At 32.5% G+C, this 21,472-nt stretch overlaps 2 protein-coding genes across 4 annotated transcripts in view; both read right to left on the reverse strand.

Moving 5' to 3' along the window:
• LOC141450447 (TBC1 domain family member 30-like) overlaps window positions 1–4,758 on the reverse strand; it is a 76,798-nt gene extending 72,040 nt beyond the window's left edge. Inside the window, exon 1 of one of the 3 annotated variants that reach the window (XM_074120906.1) lies at window positions 4,603–4,758. In XM_074120906.1, the coding sequence (XP_073977007.1) occupies window positions 4,603–4,672 (70 nt within the window). In that variant the 5' untranslated portion in view covers window positions 4,673–4,758. Of the gene's footprint in view, window positions 1–238; window positions 320–4,598 lie in introns of those variants that run through there. The other 2 variants (XM_074120907.1, XM_074120908.1) reach the window with 2 other exon arrangements.
• A 3,302-nt stretch (window positions 4,759–8,060) lies between these two features.
• scaf6 (SR-related CTD associated factor 6) lies at window positions 8,061–21,441 on the reverse strand. Its single transcript, XM_074120909.1, has 17 exons — window positions 21,260–21,441; window positions 21,016–21,186; window positions 20,793–20,942; window positions 20,526–20,716; window positions 19,423–19,658; window positions 17,681–17,755; window positions 17,486–17,597; window positions 17,132–17,347; window positions 16,837–17,011; window positions 15,122–15,580; window positions 14,567–14,709; window positions 13,717–13,850; window positions 13,153–13,225; window positions 12,357–12,454; window positions 11,932–12,246; window positions 11,041–11,188; window positions 8,061–10,867 (listed from the first exon to the last, which is right to left on the reverse strand). The coding sequence occupies exons 1-17, from the start codon at window positions 21,288–21,290 to the stop codon at window positions 10,727–10,729; spliced, it is 2,868 nt and encodes a 955-aa protein (XP_073977010.1). The 5' UTR covers window positions 21,291–21,441; the 3' UTR covers window positions 8,061–10,726.
• Window positions 21,442–21,472: the final 31 nt, after the last annotated feature.

Here is a 21,472-nt window from a genome sequence, read left to right on the forward strand (position 1 = left end):
TCTTTTCGCAGTGAAAAGAGATAAAACGTATGATAATCTCAAAAAATAAATAATAATGAATTTATGTTTAAAAAAATTATCATTACAAAATTTTAAAGAAATATAATGTAGTAATCAAATATCAAATCAGGAATAGAAAAAAAAAAATCATATTTCTGTAAATTTATTTTTTTAATTCCTAAAATAAATTTAACTTACCAAAACTTACCCAAAAAGTTAAAAAAGATGTTAAACTTACCTTAAGATTCTTTTTTTTTTTTTATTAATAAAGTTATAACTATGTTAACATTACAACCGTTTATCACTAACTAAAGTAATGGTATAAGTTTACACTTATTTAAAGTGGGGACGTTCCGTGCAATACCACATAATTAAAAGAACTTTATTAAACATTAACCAATAAAAATAAAAATAAAATCGCTATTTTCAGTACCAAAATTGAAATAATTTAATCTAATTTAAGAGTTGTATAAAATAAAAATAAGATTTGGACGGGAAATTGAAGACGGAATTTATAATTTCTTGATATTCTAAATGACTCTGATTTAACTTTTAATATTCAATAAACGTCTTTCTCTTGCCACGATTTACGTCATGAAAATTACTTGAAACTTAGGATTTAAGCGGACAATTCGCTAAAAACCACAACATTTATTTAGAAAAGTAATACTTGAACAGGTATTCTGTAATTTTGGAATTTTACTTATATCGTATATTGAATTGCCAATAGTATTATACTGGTAATGAGACCGCACATTTCACTTGAATTACCCTTTAAATAGAAGCTTAACCCCACATCTACCTAAGAACTGCTTCAAGAACCATTTTCCCGGTAGATAATTTAAAGTTCTGTATTTTTAAAATGAATCATTGAAAGGAGATATCTTTCTTTTAGCTTGAGTTTCCCTAAATTTCATTAAAAATGTCCCACTAGCAGTTGTCGACCGATTTCTAATTCTAAGATGATAGGCGATATCTAAGCCAATTTAGAAAAGACCTAAAGTAACTTGTACTCGCTTCGGCTAAAGTCACTTAAAGATTTAAAATTTTATACTGCCATTAACTCAGAGGATGGACTCTTTCCAGCTCCAAAATTCTCTTCATAGCCAGAATGTTTGGTGGGATGAAAATGATGAGCCTAAACATCTAAAAATGAAAAATAGTATATTATCATAATAGTCGGATATGTACCAGCTGTAATTATTCTCTTCATCATACAACATTAAATAGATCTAATGCAGCGAAGAATCTTGGAATGACATTTCTTTCATTCAACCTCCACATTAACTTCATAGTAACAAAGGCAAATAAAATGCTTGGCTTCATTTCAACATCCATTCCAAATTTTTTTAAAGATGTCAGAACCAAGATTGTTTTGTTAACCAGCTTGAGACTCTGCAAAGAGGATTACTAAGACTGTTCTGGTCACGGGAGACAAAAACCATGACGGACGCACCATTATATAATATAGAGGAATTTACTGTACTGAATACTATACAATTTCGAAAGAGAGCTACAGACTTATTTTTTATTCTCAAAATTCTAAATAATATTTTCACTTGCCATCAAACAATACAAGACAAAAACAAATGTTTTCAAAAGTGTGCCACAATACAAATGATCGTAAATTCAGTTCTTTACCCAGAACTATTGGGGGTGAAGTTGATCGCCTGCTCGTGGTGTCCCCTGCTTAATCTAAACGATCAACAAGGAACTAACCAGAATGGGTCAGGCCATCAGACCGTCTCAGGAAGTAGAAGTTAAAACTCTGAAGGTGCTCAGGGCAAGTGTAGAGGCCTAAAGGAGACAATCCCTCCATAACCCCAAGGGAATGTGGGTTAATCCCTCACATCTCCGAAATAATACAGATTAGTAGAAAAGATAGAAGAAAATACTTCACCTCTACAGTTTGGAGCTGTAAGAACTTTCAGGAAAAGAAAATCCTTTTTTTACTAAAAGAATCTCAAAGTGGTTATTTTTAGTAGTATTACATTGGAACTTAACATTGGAAAATCACAATATTTCCTTTAATTATTAAAAGAGAGTAAAAAATTAGGGATGAAAGTAATAAAAGACGCTAAATGCAGATCATTACAACTCTAAGAAAAATTCTATAATTTGGCTTCCCAATGTTCGTTTAATTAATGCTTTATGCAATATACACATAGTGATAACATTGTCACTAATCGACTTGATAGCATGCTATTTTGAAGGTTTGCATGTTATACAATTTATTGCTTGACACTGTCAGTTGTTTAGGTGCCACCCATTGCTAAAGTAACTTTGCGCATAAGGGTCGCAGGTGTATTTTGTCTGGAGTTCATTAACCTTCTAATTATGCAACATCGTCTAATTAGGCAGTTATAGGGTAATCTCAATTAATTTACAACTTGCCACGCGTCTATGTTGATTTCATTATAATTTATGCTTTTTTTATCCTTATTTCTGTTCTTAAATTGAATAATTAATTATTATTCTTGACTCAAAAAGAAATACTTTGTCAAACTAAAAATATTTCTTTCTGCATTAAGTACAAGAAGTGTCTATATTTTTATTTTTAATCCGTTTAGATTGTGAGCGAGAAAAAATCTTTTTTGTCTTCATTTATTTAGAAGAAATGAGTCGTCTCAGACGATGTCATCTTCTAAATCCTACTTCTCTGTAAAACCGCAGCAATCGGGAACGTTTTATTGACAGTTATTCTTTTTGTACTTCTTATTTCTAAGATCTGTCAGTCATCTAAATCTATGATAATTGCTAGCCTTATAACTTTAAGAAGTTAAATTACAGTCTCCAATATTTCCTGAAAAGATCTGCTGGTGCACCCTTGAAGAAACCCACCTTCTTCACCATTCTTGCAATTTATGAAGCTCTCGAAGAAACCAGAAGAGTATATTAGAAAGTGCCAAATGAGACCGTGGTTTCACACTCAGTGATAAATGAAAAGAAAGTGGTAAAAAAGCTGCTAATGCTAAATTAAAAAAGTAATTTTTATATTAAGGCTACAAGAATTAAAAATATAGCATCGATAGAAAATTGGAAACTGCACTGAGAAAACCAAAGCGTGTAAGTCAATATGGTGCACGAATACGTTGATAAAGAGATTTGTTGGTCTTGAATCCAGCCATAAATGACACGTTTCGCTGAGCGAATTCACTCAATTCTCATTTTTACTCTCCATATTCGAATAAATTCCGTCTCAAATTACTTTAATCCCTATTGACTTTTGTCAATGTTCAGTTTCATTAATTGTTTTTGAAAGGATAAGGATGAACGGCTACAGGTATTCTCACGCTACAACTCTAAAGGAAATTCATGCCTATTGTATTTGAAGCATTAACCAGATAGACAGATAGATGATGACAACGGGCAGAAGATTTATAAGGCGAATTAGATTACTCTACTCAAACCTGATATAATCTCTGAAAATGGATGAAAATTATGGTCCAGCTAGAATCACAAAAACAAGAACGCAGTGCCTGATGAAGTGGATATTACACCATCTAAAGTTGCATAAAACAAACAACTTTTTATTTTACAACCGCCACTTATGCTGTAAAAACCATCTAGCTTTTTTCTTAATTAATATAAAAAGTATCATCAGCCACCTATTCATAAAACATTCCTTTTTTTTCGTAACTACTATTACAGTACTTTTACTATTAGTCTTTAAAGTAATATTTTAAATCCGAATGATTTCACATAAATGTATAAGGTTTACAACATGAGATAGTTGGAGGATGTGTTGTAGCCCTTCATCAAGTAGTGTTGTAGCATACTACTAGCCTCATAACTCAAAAGGTTGTGAATTCCTGAATTAGGTATTGGCATGAGAAGATGAAACAAGATTGGGAGAAAAGATAAACTGAAACCAAACCAACCTGAAATGAACCCACCATAGGTTCTGAGTTTTATTTGAAAACTATTGATTTTAACAGAGGGAAGATAATCTATTTTGCATGTTACTATAATAGAAGAAGGTATTCTTTATGTAAATGTGAGTTATGTGTTGCAAGATAATTCAGTGTCTGGTAGGAAGAAAGTCGGGATTACCTGTGATGGTTTTTGTTAGAAGCCTTTTCATGTAGCCATGGAACCGTGGTCGATTGAGCGCACTGCCTTTTTCCCGAGTCTTCTTAAGAAGTTTCTATTCCATATTACATTGGCTGATGTTGCAATGCTAAATTCTTAGAGAAATTCGGTAGTTTAGTTTTTCAAGGAATAGTTCGGTTATACTACCAGCGCAGACGTTCGACTAAGGAAGCTATCCAAAAGCTAAGGGATTCGTCAACAAACCTCTTAAGGCCCTTCCTTTCAGATTTACCGTTTGGATAAACGAAGCAAAACCAAGGATGCTAAGGTGTCCAAAAGAACAAGGCTCCATGGCTACAGAAATGACACCTAACAGTTTATGAATTTTTATAATATATTTTGGAATACTTTTACATAATAACACGAACGGGTAATTAATTTTTTTTTTTTGTGAGTCGACTGTTATTTCTTTTTGAAGCAGATTATTATTTTTAGAACTGAAAAAAAACCTTGATCTGAAAAAGAAAAGGCTTCTTAAGATTTATTTAAAATAAATTGCTTATTACCTACTTTCTGTTCGATTCTTGAGCACTTCGCCTTGCAGCACAACTAAACCATTTATTATAATTGTTTCTTTCATACCTTTATTAATTACATGTACTGCAATGTAAAATCTACGATTAAAGATAATTTTATTTTTTTCTGAAGTACTTACAAAACATATGTTAGATATTCAAATTTTTACATTAAACGAATATCATAATAAAATATTTATCCTCAAGCTATCAGGTCTAAAGCTGCGCCAATCTTAACAATCAAATATGCCCAAAGAGAGGCCAATCAGAGACCTGAGGCCTACCTATCTACATCGCTATCTACACAGGCTGATCTAGCTACCTAAATAAACTCTCTTTTCTCTGGGCCCCTCTTCAGATTTTATTAAAGAGTCTCTGTAAAAACAGCGTCCCTTAAAAATAATCTGTTGGGTTTAGGTTTAATACGAATATATGAAGATCCAGGCGGCTTTGTTAGACACAGATTTAGATTTTTAAAAAATGTGAATACTTACTCAGCAGGGTTCTTTTTAAGCTAAATTTGTTGATTACTTTAAATTATTCATTATGTACTCAGCTCCCTATTATAATATTCGTAGTTTTTGTATAAAGAAATACATTTCATTACAAAGAGGTGGAGAGAGAGAAGCAAAAAATATATCAATCAATTACATAATATAAAATGTAACAATACAGCTTTCTGGTTGTAAAATCATCAGTTCTTATGACAGATTAAATTTCCAATTGAGACATTTTTGAAAGTAGTAATAATTTCGATGAACTGAGGTGGAAATGTCCAGTCTACTAGATAGTTGGTCCAGTAACAACATACATAGCTAGGAATAAGGTTTTCAGTATCATTTTCTATAGAAAGCAAAATGTGGACAATCAAATAAAAATGATACAGTGATTGGCACCACCATTACCAATACTACTACATAAAGAATATGTTTGTTCTCTAATAAGCAATATTTCATTTTTGTATAATAACTACGCATCTTCGCTTTCTACTGCGAATTGTGCTATTAATTTAATTTTAGAAATGTATAGTTATTAAGCTAAATGCAGCCTGTCCGAATCATGTGTTACAGTATAGACTGCAGAATGAAAATAGCATTGTGTCCTCCCTTAGTAATTTGTTTCTAAAATAAATCACAATATAGTTGAAATTAGATTTATTAGTTGACTAGTTTCAAAAATCCAAACACATGTTCTTGCCCTATAGAAACTAGGCATATTCTCAATTGGTAGGCGTATAAATGTTATCCGATAGTACCAAGAGTCTCAGAAAACAATATTTAGGTATTTTATCTGAAAGTACACTTCATAGTTTTCACCCACTATCCCAAAAATTTTCTAAATGCTTTATATAGCAAATAAATTCTATTACACTCCAATCTTATATAAGAATTTGAGGAGCAATAAGTAGAATTAAGAACATTATCTACCTTCTGTGAACTGTATAATACAATTATTATCTTAACAATAGTCGCTAAGCTATATAGATCGCAAATAAAATTCATGAGTACGAAAACATTAACATAAAAACGTAACATAAAAAGAGAAAGTCCCTGGTCTCAATATATCTGAGTGCCATTCGCATTGCGATCACCAAAATACTCAATTATATCGCAAATATGAAAAAAAAAAAAAAAAAAAATAGAAGAGGGCTTGGTAAAACTCCTGTAAAAAACTAACAATATGTTATGTAATGATACTAAGTAATAAATATTAGCAGCATTCGAAAGAACGAATATATCTCTAAAACCCATCCAGAATGTTGACGGCATCCATTTAGTAAAAAAGTTCGGTTGCAGAGTTCACCAGAGCGCTGACTTTAAAATTATATGGATCCTTATGACTTTTCTTCTTTTATATTATTTTTAATTTAAGGCCTGTCAACATCATTGGCGCCTGGAGCTTTTGTAGTGGACTGCGGGCCTCCGTAAAGTGTTCTCACGTTAAATTTGAGCCGTTTATTTTGAAAGTGGCATAAGTCACTTTTTCAAAAAAATCGAGTTAATGACAACACTAAATACAATTGAACGGTATCTTTTCATTTTTAAAAAATTTGCAATTTGAAATATCAGTATCATGAGATAACAAATGCAAGTAAATCTTCTCGAAAGTTAGCATCCATATTTTTAAACGTGTTAAAACGCAAACCCTTAAATATCTCGACTTAAAAACAAAGTGACTTATGCCACTTTCAAAATAAACGGCTCATTTATCACCGGACAGTTAGCTGTAAGATGTAAAAGAGAAAATCTAAGTGTGGCAACTGGATTTGAACTTTGGATCTCCAAAGGGAAACCATGCACGTAAACCACTGAGCTAATCCATCCCATCTTAATTTAAGCAGTTGAGGTTTTAATTTTATTACTGACTTAGTTATTTTTATAGAAAATATTGAGCAACAAATAATTGGCCCGGGATAGAATAATTACCTATAAGAAACCCTTATTAAAGGCTGCAGGGTAAATAAATAAACGTTTGTTTAATCAGTCACCAGAAGCCAGATGACTGAAAATGCTCCTTTACTGAATCGATTTTTCAATTTCCTTTGATTTTTTTTTGGACAGGGCACCAAATATTTTCCATAAATGTCGTTGATTTTTTTTTTTTTAATTTTCTTGTGTTGGTATGTGTTGAGGTTTTGAACTGTTTCTCAGAGGAAGAAAGTGGGACGGTTCTGAGGGAGACGAGTTTAGGTTTTCTCTAAATGGTTAATTCAGCAACTGACTGGAATTACTCAACAATTATATCTGTTTTGGAAACTTTATCGAAGACGGCTCCAGCAGCGGTTTTTAAAGTGGGTCTATCATTTTACCAGGAGAAGTTAACTTCAAAAGATTTCAGTCTACTGTAGATATTCGCTTACGTTCACACTTTTATAATAAAATAGTTGCACGATCTTAAACACCATCACAATACACAATTTCGTTTTGAAAAGATGTTCATTTTTAATTAACTGCTTTTTATTTTTATATTTATGTTCCGAATTTCTATAACAGTATAGAAAGTTTAAAAGAAGCACTTAAAATGTGATCAATCTTAGATCATGAATTTTTTTAAAAACAGTTCTGTAATTTATATCACTATAAAAATTAAATAAAATACAGCTTTTAGTAATTCGAAAAATTAAAATGAAGTATAATAAAATATCAAATATTAATTGATACGGTAAAGTAGAAAAAGTGAACTTAAAAATAAAAAAATCATTTAAGGATAGTGTTATAATAGTAATTTCCGTATTCAAGATAATGTAATTAAAGCAAAGAACTATTAAAGACTGTTAATCGAACTTTTCAATCGCAATGAACAAAAAAAGAAAAAGTATATTATGTAAAAGTAAAAATGAATGAATGACTTAAGAATAAATCACTTCTTTCCATCAAATTCTACAAGAATCTTTTTGGAAAAAAAAATCAAATGTCTATAAATTACAGCGGAGGAATGCTAGCATTTCGTTCCAAAGCTTCAGCTTTAATAAAAACTCATTCAAGAGACCTGTTGCATGTATTCTCCGCTTGAAATTGCTAATGTTAAAATTCAATTAACTAATGTAAGACTGATTCAATCTATTTTAACGAACACGTACAATTTGTTTTATTCATTAAAAACTCTGTTGTTATCACATTGTTAATACTATGGGGAGCATCTAGTTGACATTAACATTTCGACCTAGACAAGTTGATAAGTATGAGATAAAATGATTGATTTTTAGGAATTAATTCAAATCTATTTTGGAAGAGTAGAAACACATTTTCTAAGTTAGACTGCTGATCTTTTCAATGAGTTTTCCTAATCATATTAAATATTTTGTGTAAGTTAATTTACACGAAGAAGAAATGCATTCCATAATTCTCTATTAATCCCTTGTCCTTATAATAGAAATGGTTCATTTGGTTGTGAATGTACCTAGAAATACAAATGGTTGGAAAGGAACAGAGAGAAAATAATTTTTTTCTGCAATCGCTAAATAATAGACCGATTATTTTTTAATTTAAGTCGCGACGACACCAAATTCATTGGGGTTTTTTCAGTAAACTGTAACAACTAAATTTGAATCCGAGAGCTCCGCGTTGGAATAAAATGCTTTAAATACTGAGTTAATCTTTTCCCTAATGGACCTACTATTACACTAAATATTGAAGAAAATTAAAATATCTCTAGAGTTTGAAACTTTTTGCACTATTGCTAGGTGAGCTTAATTGGAAAGTTCTCATTTTTACATCACTTCTAAATTATTTAATAAATAAGAAACTGAAACTAAAATAATTTAATATTAGAAATTAAATAGATTTTTAAACATAAAATAATAGACTATCAATAACTTTTAAATATTAAAAAAATTAGACTGATCAGTAAAAACGAGGTGTGGCTATTAAATAACGAGACTATTGCTATAAAACATTTTACTTTAAATTTATACATATTTAGTTACTATCACCTTCAATATACACCCCCCCCCCCATATCCCTATAATGCTCCATGCGAATTTACCATTGTTCGAAACAGTGCTGGAAGTCTTTTTCTGTGAGCACCTGCATGACGCGTGCCGCTTTTTCTTTCACAGCTTCAACGGACTGAAATCGTGTTCCTTTTAATGCAGATTTGACTTTGGGAACAGATAAAAGTCACATGGGGCCAGGTCAGGCGAATTAGGCGGATGACCTAAAACTGGGATGTTGTACTTGGCTAGAAAGGTCTTGACAAACAATGCAGTGTGAGCCGGCGCGTTGTCTTGATGGAGAACCCATGACTTGTTCTTCCACAAATCGGCTCGATTTTTCCCTTACTCTTTTACGGAGTTGAGCAAGCACCTCTCGGTAGTAATGTTGATTAATTATAATCGATATTTTCATCCGTTTTGGACGTGGAAGGGCGACCCGGGCGGTCAACTCCGACGTCTTCTCGGCCATCTTGGAAACGCTTGAACCACTCAAAAACTTGCGCACAAATTCAAATTTCAAACTTCTTTTAATAAAAGATAAGTTTCATTAGCGGTTTTACCCAGTTTCATGTAAAATTTCACAATTCGTTATTCTACTACATGTGTAGTATCATGTTTTCGAGAAAACGAAACTAACACCTCTTACACAAACGACGGTTCCGGTCAGACAGATTTCTCTACAAACACGTGAGACGCTGCACTCGAAAGAGAAGGCTTTACGCTGCACAGCTGTCGGTCGTTAGGATTTGGCACATGCATAGTTCTTCTGTAGCAGCATCAGTCTCGTTATTTAATATTCACACCTCGTAAGTCTAACGACACGCTGTAATTATTGTATTTAAATAGCATTGAAATGCCCCTCCTATAATTAAATCACGTGCAGAAAACTAATAGATAACTTACTAACAAAACAGTAATACCCTCAATTTAAGGATAATACCATTGTGGAAACCTTCGGGAGAAGCCTGAATTAATTTAGTAAACTCAATTTAATCCATTTAATCCTAAATTTAGTAACCCAACAAACCTTCGAGGGTAGCCTTTTAGTTAGTGTAATAAGTTTGAAGTTTGTCTTCAATTACTGAAACGATCGCAGAAAAAAAAAAAATCATATTGTACACATGAGGGAAATGTTTTCACAACTTTGTCCAAGATGCAACTATTCAAGGGCATTATTTGAAATGGGTGAGTAAAAAGTATACTTGCCTCACTTACAATTAACTTTTCTTAAACAATAGAAACTATTTGATTTCGCTCACCAGGAGTTGTCGATGATTTATAACTAATAAGATTTAATATTTGAAGATTTCTGTTTTTCTCTTTGTTTCAGCCAACCACGTGTATTTAAAAAAATAAATTGAATGTTGATTTCTCCTTTTGCACGTTTTTTTTTAATATCAGGTACTTGTAAAAGTTCGGTAACTTCTTTCTCTGGATTATGACACTTTATCTATCGAACTTAAAATTTCATAAATTTACCTTTGTGGAAATACTGTCAATCCCTTCGATAAAATAAAAAAAAATAAAAAAAAAAATCAGAAGAGTTACAATTTGAAAATTAAAGGAAAACTGTACATTCATCCTTTATTTCATATACTAACAATAAAAATCACTCTATTGTCTTCATTTACAATCACACTCTCACTTGCATTCACGCATCAATAAAATAGTTAGAGTAATAAAATTAATTATATAGTCCATTTTTCTCTTCGGCCCTAGCTTTCATCCTTGTGATAAATGCTTGGCCTTTGCTTTTACGAAAATTTTCGTAAGGATCGTTGAGATTGATGCCAACACCTTTATATTGGTCTATACGGTCACGTACCTATTACAAAGACAAAAATAATTATTCACTATTTTTATTAAAACAAAAAAACAAAAACTTTGGTTAGAAATATTAATACGGGTATTAATATTTTCAAAAATAGATTTCAACTATGAAATCTTCATTCTTAAATATTAGTAATTAATTTAATAAACGTTAATAAATATACGTACATCTCCTCCTGAGATTGGCTGTTCAATTCCTTGTTCTTTAACCCCAAGGCCAGCCCCAGACCAACCCATCTTCCTTAACATCTGATGTCCTTTATTTGCTTCTGATAGCCTATCTTCAGAAATTTGATTAGAATATGACCCAACACCTCTGAAAGAGAGAAAAAAATAAAAATATCTTGAAACTTTTTTCACATTATGTTTGAAAATATTGATGGTGTTAGTAGAGCAAAACTTTAAAAAAAATATATTTTTTAATTAAAAAAACTTTTTTCTGTGTAGTTGTAAAGAATAATGTAAAATAATTAATTTTGAATATGGAATCAACCGGCCTTAGGATAACGTACTCTCTCTACAGACAACATTATCCATCACCAGAAAATGGGCTGTAGAGTTTCCTAAAGGAGGTGCACCTGGATTTTAATCCGGGACTTCTGGCCAATTGTCCTCTACCTCGTTGCCAAACTAGACTAATCTCTTCCCCCTAATAATTATTCTGTATTTAATTTTTTGGCACATCTACTGCTAAGGTGATGTAGCCGATTTTATTACTATTATTAAATATAGTCATTTTGATAAAATGGCTGCATTTAATGAGTGTTTTTTTCCATCCACTCACTACTAGAACTTATCTGATTTTTTTTTTTATTTGTCACAAAGCTTTACTTTTTACAGTATTTTCATTAAACAAAAAAACTGTTACTAGCTAATATTCTAGAAATGTTTATCTGTTTTTTGATCGAAGTTAAAAATTTTTTTGATCATTCACAAGCAGCATTAAATACTTTTTCCCAAGCTACATATCTAGCTTGAAAATAAATTACTACAATAATTCAACTTTTTCTTTTTTTTTCACTGCACGAAATTTTGAAACATTTCATTAAGTGCACTTACAAGAATGACGGAGGTGTAGGACTTCTATTATCCCTAGCAGAGTCACTACTGTCACCAACGGAATCCGACCCTCCAACGCCTGGCGTGAGTGGGGTGGATGATGATCCTGAATTTTGTGTAGGCAGTGACCCAACAGAAGTTCTTCTACCGTGCTGAGTTTCATTATTATTTCCGACACTGTTATTTGCCCTCTGTTGCATTTGCTGTTGTACATGTGGTGAACGATCTTTTTGAGATCGTCTTCTTTTGCGATTCTGTTTGCCTGACCCATCACGATCACCTCTTTCACGATCTCGTGATCTGCTTCGCGATCGGCTGAAAAATGATAATATATTCAATAATAGTCATTAATGAACTAAAATGGTTATTTCATAAAATAAAATGTATAGAGTCATCACTTCACACATAAGTACAACTTAATTAACCTGCTATATCTTCTCTTAGGAGGTGGTGATTTGTTATCATGAAAACTCCTTACAGGAGTGGGTGATCTCGACTGTTCTCTTATACCTTCTTCTATTTCCTATGAAAAGTTAATATTGAAATTACATTATATACAAACTAAGTCTTGATTAGATGAATTGGATCGTCAAAATACGCGCTGGTATTTTGGCAACAAATACTTTCTTCCAACGTCTTATGATGAGTGATGTCATGTACGGAATGCACTAATTTGAGATGGTGTTTTACTTTTATTTCCGATAATCCAGAAATGTGGGAAATCAGACTAAGTTACTCTTGGCATTATCAGCAACAGATTTATTCATTGTTTGGAATCGAAGTGAATGGTTGTCTTAATTTTCTCTTAGAAATAATTAATTAAAATGTTTACATTTACGCGTTTAAAATGTTAAAAATGTTTACATTTTCATTTATATTTGTAAGTAACCTTTTTTTTTTTGACAATTCTTATTTCTACTTCTCTAGGTGTTTTCAATAGTTCACTTTGTTGCATCTGTTAGTACTTCTTGGGGTAACTTTTATCTTTTTTTCGTCTTACACAACACTTACCACAACTTTTGACCATGGTTTGCGTCATAAATGCTGAGTTATATATTATATATATTTGCAGTTATATCAATCATTTTTTTATTAAAATCTATTTAATAATAAACATTAACTACATAATCTTTTAATTTTTCTTTCAATAAAGATTTTTTTACTAATTTATTAAATTAATCATTTGTGAGATGGATAGTATAATGAAATTTTTATATTTACCTGTTCCCTTTTTTTCTTTGCAGCTGCTTTCGCTCTGAAATATTCGTAGAGCCCCAACTTTTCCCAACCATCGCTATAAATACAAAATCACAAGTATTAATTCTGAACAATACAACTGCAACTTTGTGTATTTTTGTTTAGATAATTGAAAATGACGGTACTATTTTAATTTCCAACAAAAAATAAATCGAAATTAAAACAGAACGTTTAAAACGGGAATGAGTCAAGTTCAACTTCAATACGTTAGTTAGTTGTCCAAGTTAGTTAAGTTCATATTTATTAAATTGCTCTTAACGAGGTAAAGCTAATGTAGTGACATTTGCATGTCGTGCGAAAATCAAGCTTAAATTCCCTTGACGGCTCAAATATACGAGTATTTACCCAGCATCGTGAAAAAAATTGGACGCCATCAGTTGGCATTTAAACTGCTAGCAACTACATGAATTAAGGACTATTTTAAGGAAAGTATTTACAATTATATAATATACTTCCAACTTTTTTAAACTGTACATATATTATTGTAAATTTCATCTCAAATTCAATATAAAAAAACAATTGTACAACCTGTCTCGGGGGTGATCATGTCCTGGAGGGGTGTAGAAAGCCTTTACTGCAGCCAACAATCGCTCACTTGGAGGAGCAGGTGGCGGTAAGCGTATACTGTCAGGATCTAATGGTTTATAACTGAAATCTTCCAGCTACAAAAACAAAAATTAAATTAAAGTCAAAAATTATTTTAAAGTTCACTCTAGTAAAAATAAATATCTGGCTTCCTCGAGCATTTTCTTTTGGGAAGAAAAAGAAATGCAAACCATTAATTTTTCGAAATAGATTTTTAAATGAAAAATTAAAACTACTTAAAAATTAAAATAAAAATTGGGTAAAATTGGTTTAGAACTCTCTTTCATCGCACCGTTTGGAATGACGAAAATTCCAATGGAGTGGGAAATTGTACATTCCGTAGAAATATCAATAAGATGATAATTGCAAGATTAATGATCTGAGAAGCTAACTTTAAGAGCTCTTTTTTGCACATCGGTATTGGATCTTTGACTATGTAAAGTAAAATTATCGCCTATTTTTTCAGGCAGACTTAACGTCCAACTGCCATTTAATTAGATATCAAGGATGGGTAAAAGTAGCTTTAAGCGGGATTCGAACTGGGGATCTCCCACTTGCAGAGTTCATAACCAATATCCGCTCCGGATTTTTGATTATTCATTTATTAATTATTAATCCATGAATTTTCTCAAGCAAGCATGTTTGTGGCGGTAGTAGGACCGAAAACTGCTACACCCATTCTTCAAAGTTTGAAAAATACAATCATTAATTACAATTGCTTACATTACAAACACTTAGAAAGTGAAAGTCAATATTTTTACCAATCTTGTTTATCCAGCAAAAAGAAAAGTACCTTAATGAGTGGCACCATCAAGCCTGCAGGTAGGTCATAGTATGGTAAAGACGGTAATAAATCTTCTGGTTGAATTTCTGGCTGAACCGGAGGAAAGCCTGGTGGAGGCCTTGTTAAGTCTGGTAGTTCAATACCTCCAGGAGCTACAGAAAAAAAACACATACATGCACATTATATTTTTAAATGTTAAATATTGCTCTGTAATGATTTGTACACTTATTGCGAGTTGAGGGATATTGATTATTACACTTTAAGCAACTAAATTTGTTATTTAATAACCAACTGCGGTAATTAATCAACTTGTCAACTACTGAGGTATTTGGTGACCCGTGCCTCTTCCAACAATGCCTGCCATCAGGCAGCGTTCTCTCGCTGAAACATCAGACTGTTCATCATCAGACAGTAAGCTTTAACTGGCTCACAAGAAGGAAGAGAAAATCTAATGGCACATAGTTAGACACGAACCCTGGATCTCCGCAAGCGAATACACTGCACTCACAATTGAGATATTACTTCTTCCCTAAAGAAGACAACTAATCTAAATGTTTTACTTACGAGGTGGAAAGAATCCTGGAGGAGGCTGAGTCACGTTTATTGGCAGTTCAAAAGGTGGCTGGCCAGTTGGGGGAGCCGGCGGCTGAGTAGGAGCTTGCGAAGCAAGAGGTTGCTGAGAGGGCGGCTGTGCAGTGGGCGGTGGTGGTTGTTGGTTATTCGGCGGTTGCAGTTGTTGAGGAGCCAAACTACCTTCTACTGCAGCTTGTTGAGTGGGAGGTAATTGTGGCTGAGGTGGCTGAAGCTGTGGAGGGGGTGGCTGTTGTGTTTGGGAGTGTTCTTGGGGTTGCTGCTGTGGATGGTGATGGTGATGCATATGAACAGTCTGAGACTGAGAGGGAGGAGGCGGAGGAGGCCTTTCGGAAGTGCCTGGTGGTTCAAGGCTGCCAATGTGCGGAGCAGGAGGAGCGGGTGGCGGACCGTAACTTCCACTGTCATGCTCTTGTGGTAGACTGTGCTTGGCTGCAAAGTTCAAAAACAAATATGTCATAAATTCTTACACTTTTTTATTTATTGCAATTCTGTCTTCCTACAGACATATTTATAATTTATATTAAAACATTTATACTAAACGCTCATTCGCTGAGACGCTTCCATTGAAATATACTTTAAGTTACGAGGCAAATTTTACTCCTCCTCTTCCTCTTTGTCAATGAAACCAATCTTTGAATCAAAATGACTCGAAATAAACTCATTTTTGCATAAAAATGAGGGAAGAAAACATAAATTTCCGGTGAAAATCAAATTCAAAAACTTGTCAGCAATTCTGAACTTAAGTTAATAAACCATTTCAGAGTTCATAATATGAATATTTGGAATTTTGAAAGAAAATAATTACTTTAAGATAGAAGTAATAAATTATGTTTACAAAAGTTACAATACAATAATTGAATCGAAAATTATAGAAAGAATTAAATTACGAAAGCTCAATCAAATAGCATAAAGTAAAAACATAAACAAAACAACTGTCACTGTACTATTGTGTTTCAAGCAGAAGTCATGGTGATTCCAACTTTAACATAAGGGGGTAGTTAGAAAACTACCGATGATAAAGAAGGTTCTTCTCCAACAGTCAGACTGCTTTGAAAGGATTTAATGGTTCAGAGGACCCAACAAAGCTTTTCCAATAGGAAACACGAGACACGCACTACAGCTCATTTAGATCCCTGGACATGAGAGATATTCTGAATAATGAAATAGCGAATGTTGATTCATCCAAACCGTACACTAACCCAGAACTGGCGATAGGAAATTTTGGAATACCACACTTAAGGAATGGGAAGTAGATGAGATAAATATACGTTGAAATCGGCTTTTGCTGACGGAAATGTCACAGACTGTTTTGAATAGGTGTGTTAAAGTGACCAGAAGGATTCGAGTTAGATCGTGCAGCTTAGGGGATTACATTAAAGTAACCGTTTTGTTTGATGGGACCACTTTATGATAAGGTCCTGTTTTATTAGGCGTCCAACTTAAATGATAATAAAGCGAGTAAAAAATATTTTCTACAAAAAATGTGTAATACACCACTACTTTCTTTTCGTTTGATTGAAAGATTGCAAGACGGTACTACCCGTTACACAAATGAAAGTACTTCAATGGTCTTTGCATTATTATTTGCGTAACCAATCAACAGAAGGTTATATTGTTATTTACTATAACATTACTGAAAAAAAAGCACGTATTACAATTAATATTTTACGAAAATAAGTACTGACTGTAATCAGAATGTACTGCATTAACTTGGGCAACCTGGGCGACTGCTACCTGGGCAGCCGCTGCAGCGGCTGCTGCAGCTGCTACCTGAGCTGCAGCTTGCTGCTGTTGTTGTTGCTGATGTTGCTGATGATGTTTTTGCTGGGCCTCCAACTGTTGCTTCTGCTGCTCCAACGACTGCAAGAGAGAAATAGAATATTTGGAGAGGTGCGGACAGTACAAACAACACAATAAATGGATAATTATATCGATATAATTTACATTAGTAATTAATTACAGAAATCCTCATTAACTTACCTGTATCTGACGATGAGCATGTGACACAAAAGCGAGATGCTGAGACTGAAACGTTGTAAGAGCTGATTTAGTGCCAGCACTAATCGCTTCAGCTATATCAGAATGATCAACAACACGCTGTGCTTTATATCTAGTCCAAGACGTATTAGGATCTTTTAGCTGACTGACTAGTTCATCAGAGAAATAGTGATTTTTTGTTTCCCAAATGGTCAAAAGCTGTGAATCAATAAACTGACAGTTTGTAACATTTACAAATAAAAACAATTCCACTCTTTTAATAAGCAGTAATTAGAAGCGAGGAGTTCTTTTTTTTAGGAAAGAGGAATTTAGCATTATTAATAAAAACATAAGCACCTTATTTAGTTTTGCTTGTTGATCTTCGGTAACTCCTAATGATGCATTTGAAAACATTGGTACCACTACCTGCTCGATGGCTAACTTAAATTCTTCTGTATGTTTTCTTACGCTAAAACAATAAAAATTTTAATTTCTTTATAACAATAAAACGCAAATATTCAGTAAAACGAGAATATCAAATTTTCAAATTACCAATGATGTAGGATATCGTTTACGAGGTAGATAATGTGCAGCTTGTGAGTAAATTTTCTGTCAGGCTCCAGAACCCTTTAAAAAAAAATATTATTGTTAGAAAAAAATGAATAATCATATTTTCGACAGCACATGAAGGCCTGGTCTGTAAACTGATGGTAACTGCTGTCAGAACACGTACTTTGAATAAGTTCAATAAATGACAAATAATAAATTCCAATTATCATTTTTTGAGTTTAGTCGCAGTAAAACTTCAAAATTTAACTACTGAAGATACCACAATATAAATGATGCGAAATGTGTATCACCCCGAAGTTAATTCTATTTAATAAGATAAAATAATAGTATCAAGCATGAAATCATTATTATTACTTCAGAAGTTGAAAACAATTTTATGAACAAACAGTGCTCTTAGTTCTTATCCTCTTTTTCCAGTAACAAATCTTTCTAGGACGAAATAGTGAACCAATAGAATTGACAGTTTCCGCACAGCGTTCACTCGTTACTAAAGACAGTGTAACTGTAAGAGGTTCTAGAAAAGAAAATTGAAAACCAAATCTAAACATAATCATTTCTCTGTAGGGATTTCTGACGCCATGGACCCTGAATGATCTCACCTTCCAGAAATTATACAAACACTCTCTTAATTCAACAAGCAAATGTTTGTTTACTGTACCTAACGTCTGTTCATGTGGATTTAAATGTTACATGTTATTAATCAGAAAAAAATAAATAAATAATTAAAAAACAAAGTTTGTCTATCAAAGTAAAGCTGTATGTGTAAATGTAGTAGACATACATTCGTTAACAGTCAGAAGCTGAATTCAATTTAATATTTAACATTTAATGACTTTTTTTTTTACTATTATATACATAGGTTTTCTTGTAAACTAGAATTTTTACCGAATAGTAGTTACTTTAAATTACACAATACATTCTAAAGGAACTATTCTACAAAATCTAATGAGCACAATTAAAATATATGAAGCCAAGATAAAACAAATGATAACTTCAATGTAGAGGCCGAAGATCCATAAATTTGAACTAAATTTCATGAAATTAGACTTTGTGAGGGTGGGGGGAATTGAGGGTTGAAATTTCAGTAGGCACAACATAAAAAACTTAAATCAGAAGTTGAAAAAAATGTCGGTAATATCTATACATATACATTTTTTTAATAATTAACGTCAATTTTTTATCATCTTTTTAAAAGCATGTGCATGAGTACTTTATTACGAAGTTAAAATAGTGCTACATTTTCCTGAATAAATACTTTGTATATGAAAATGGGCAGCGTAAAGGTCTGTGACATCTAATGAATTCTGAACAAAATTAATGAAAATTTATTGCAACACACACAATTACTTAAATAATATCAACTGTAATAAAATGTCAATTAAACACATTCTTTATCGAACGTTTTTATATAACTGAAATTACGAACTGAAGTATAAATGATATGATGGGTACTATCTGATTTGTGTAACTTTTGTTTTTTAATCAACCCTTATTCTTAACTTTTTAAACAGTAAGTTTTTTATACGGAGATACTATATATATAATAAATTCTATATATATTATATATGTTTTAGATCAAAGTTCAATTTTATTGTTATAGAAATGTAAATTTTTAATTCTACGTGATGTAAAAGGATGCAATTCCAGGTAAACTAAATAAATACATGTCACAATCAAGAAACTATAATACGATTAAATTAAATAAAACTTTCTATATAGCTTACTTGTACAAAAGACAGCGGGCTAAAAGATCATTTACTGATTTTGAAGTTGCTCTTTGTAAAATCCAAGCTTTTCCATTAGAAATAGAATCTTTGGTGCAAGAATCGATAATAGGTTGAAGAATGGAATCTAGATCGTTTAAATTGATACCAAGTTCATCAGCTTCTCTCACCAGCGACTCTAACTCAGATTTCCTTATTGCTTCGTCCACTTGTGCCTCTTGTTGTTGAAGAAGAACCTAAACAACATTAGGTAATTCATAAAAATTAATGTATTAATTTTCTAAACCCCACCTAACAAGGCCTAATTAATTCTAACTTTCACTCTACTTTCAGGAATCTACCCTTCTTTAAAAACAAAGAATACTTACGATTTAAGTACATAATATTTTGCTCTTTTTTATTACAATGGATATTATTACTAAATATAAAGTATAAAAATGTCAACACACATTTTCACTAGCGAAAATATTTAGAGATTTATTTTCAACTAATTGCTAAATATTTGATTTGATTTACTGAGAGTGTTAGAAGCGAACATTTGTATGACCTTGCAAGAAGTATCACATCGATCAGCTTTCGAAAGATGGGACTTGAAGCGATTATTTTTTTGAAAAATCATAACTAGTTCAATCTGAGAACCTAAAACTACCCAAATTTCTGGCTTCACTCACCGCTAGTGAAGCGGTAACAAATCGGGTAAGAGAATCCAGGTAAATGAATGATTTCCAAGTAGAGGATTGCCAAGAAAAAATTCCATTAGCAAAAAAAAAGTAAAAGTTTAGAAAGTAAAGGCGGTTAGCCTTAAGAACTGAATACCAGACTTTACAAATTACCATTCGCTTTGAAAGTAAAATTGCATTTTCCTAAGTAAATAATTACAATAGGTAAAACTTCAGTAAGGAATCTTACCAACTAGCGCATTATACTAGTTAAAGAAAAATCACGGATCTATAAAAAAAAAATAGTGATACGAAGCGTGTACGAGTATACTGTAAGAGTGGTTTATTTCGCTTTCTAAGCAAAGCCCAATAAGAAACGAGAAGTTTACAAGATAGGTTCCATACAGAAGTTTTACTTTTATACACACTCCATTTCATAAATACCATATGTTGAGCATTCAAGTTTTGTTCCGATTGGGCCGTTTGCTCATGTAAGGCTTGCTGCTGCTGAACGATAGATTCTATAGTTGGACCAGGAGGTTGAATCTGTGTTAACGGTGTTTGTTGTAAAGCCTGTGCATTTTGCTGAGCTGCAACCTGCTGCTGTTGAACAAGCCACTGGAGGGCAGTACCAACTGTAAGCCAAACCCAACTCCAATTATAGTAGGAAACATTTAAGTGAGCTCAAGAAAAAAAGATGACGCCTCAAACCTTGAGCTTGCGTATTCACTCCCAAATTTTGCAAATTATTTTGCTGGGCAGCAATTCCCTGAACAGCAGACATCAATATTGAACTCAAAGTGGTGGCAGGTGTTTGAGAAACATCTCGATCTCTTCTTTCACATTCTTTTTGTTTTAAAACTAAGAAAAAATTAAACCACTAAGTACAGAGATATTTATTATTCAGGTTTCTTTTAGAAGCTTATATACTAACGGGCCTGTTCTGTAGTCACTTTGTATTGGTAATAATGATAGTAGTCCCCTCCAAATAGGAAACTGAACTTAGGATTGCCCTTCTGCTTATTTTTTGTCATTTGTTCAAACTCTGGCCCATTTCTGGCAACAAACTGTGCAAGCTTGTCAATTATATTCCTAAGTTCAGTGTCTGAAAATAATAATATAATTTGTCAAATACCACATAAACATAACCTCCTAATTAAAATATTTAATTTTCCTACCTGGCGGAGGAGTAGGTAATTCCATTTTCATATCTTAAAGAACTAGGAACATTAAAATTACTTTATTTACATAACTTGAAAAAACACACACACTATTTTATCATCAATTACCCGGCTAGGTAAGCACTGTACATTGGTTAATACACCTCTTAATGTTAGGTTACTCTACACCTACACTACAACTGTACAATTCTAACCTCCCGCTTCGTATAC

The sequence above is a fragment of the Rhodnius prolixus genome, unplaced genomic scaffold, assembly GCF_049639745.1.
Source record: "Rhodnius prolixus isolate KJV_2025 unplaced genomic scaffold, Rpr scaffold_2, whole genome shotgun sequence".
Lineage (NCBI taxonomy): Eukaryota > Metazoa > Arthropoda > Insecta > Hemiptera > Reduviidae > Rhodnius > Rhodnius prolixus.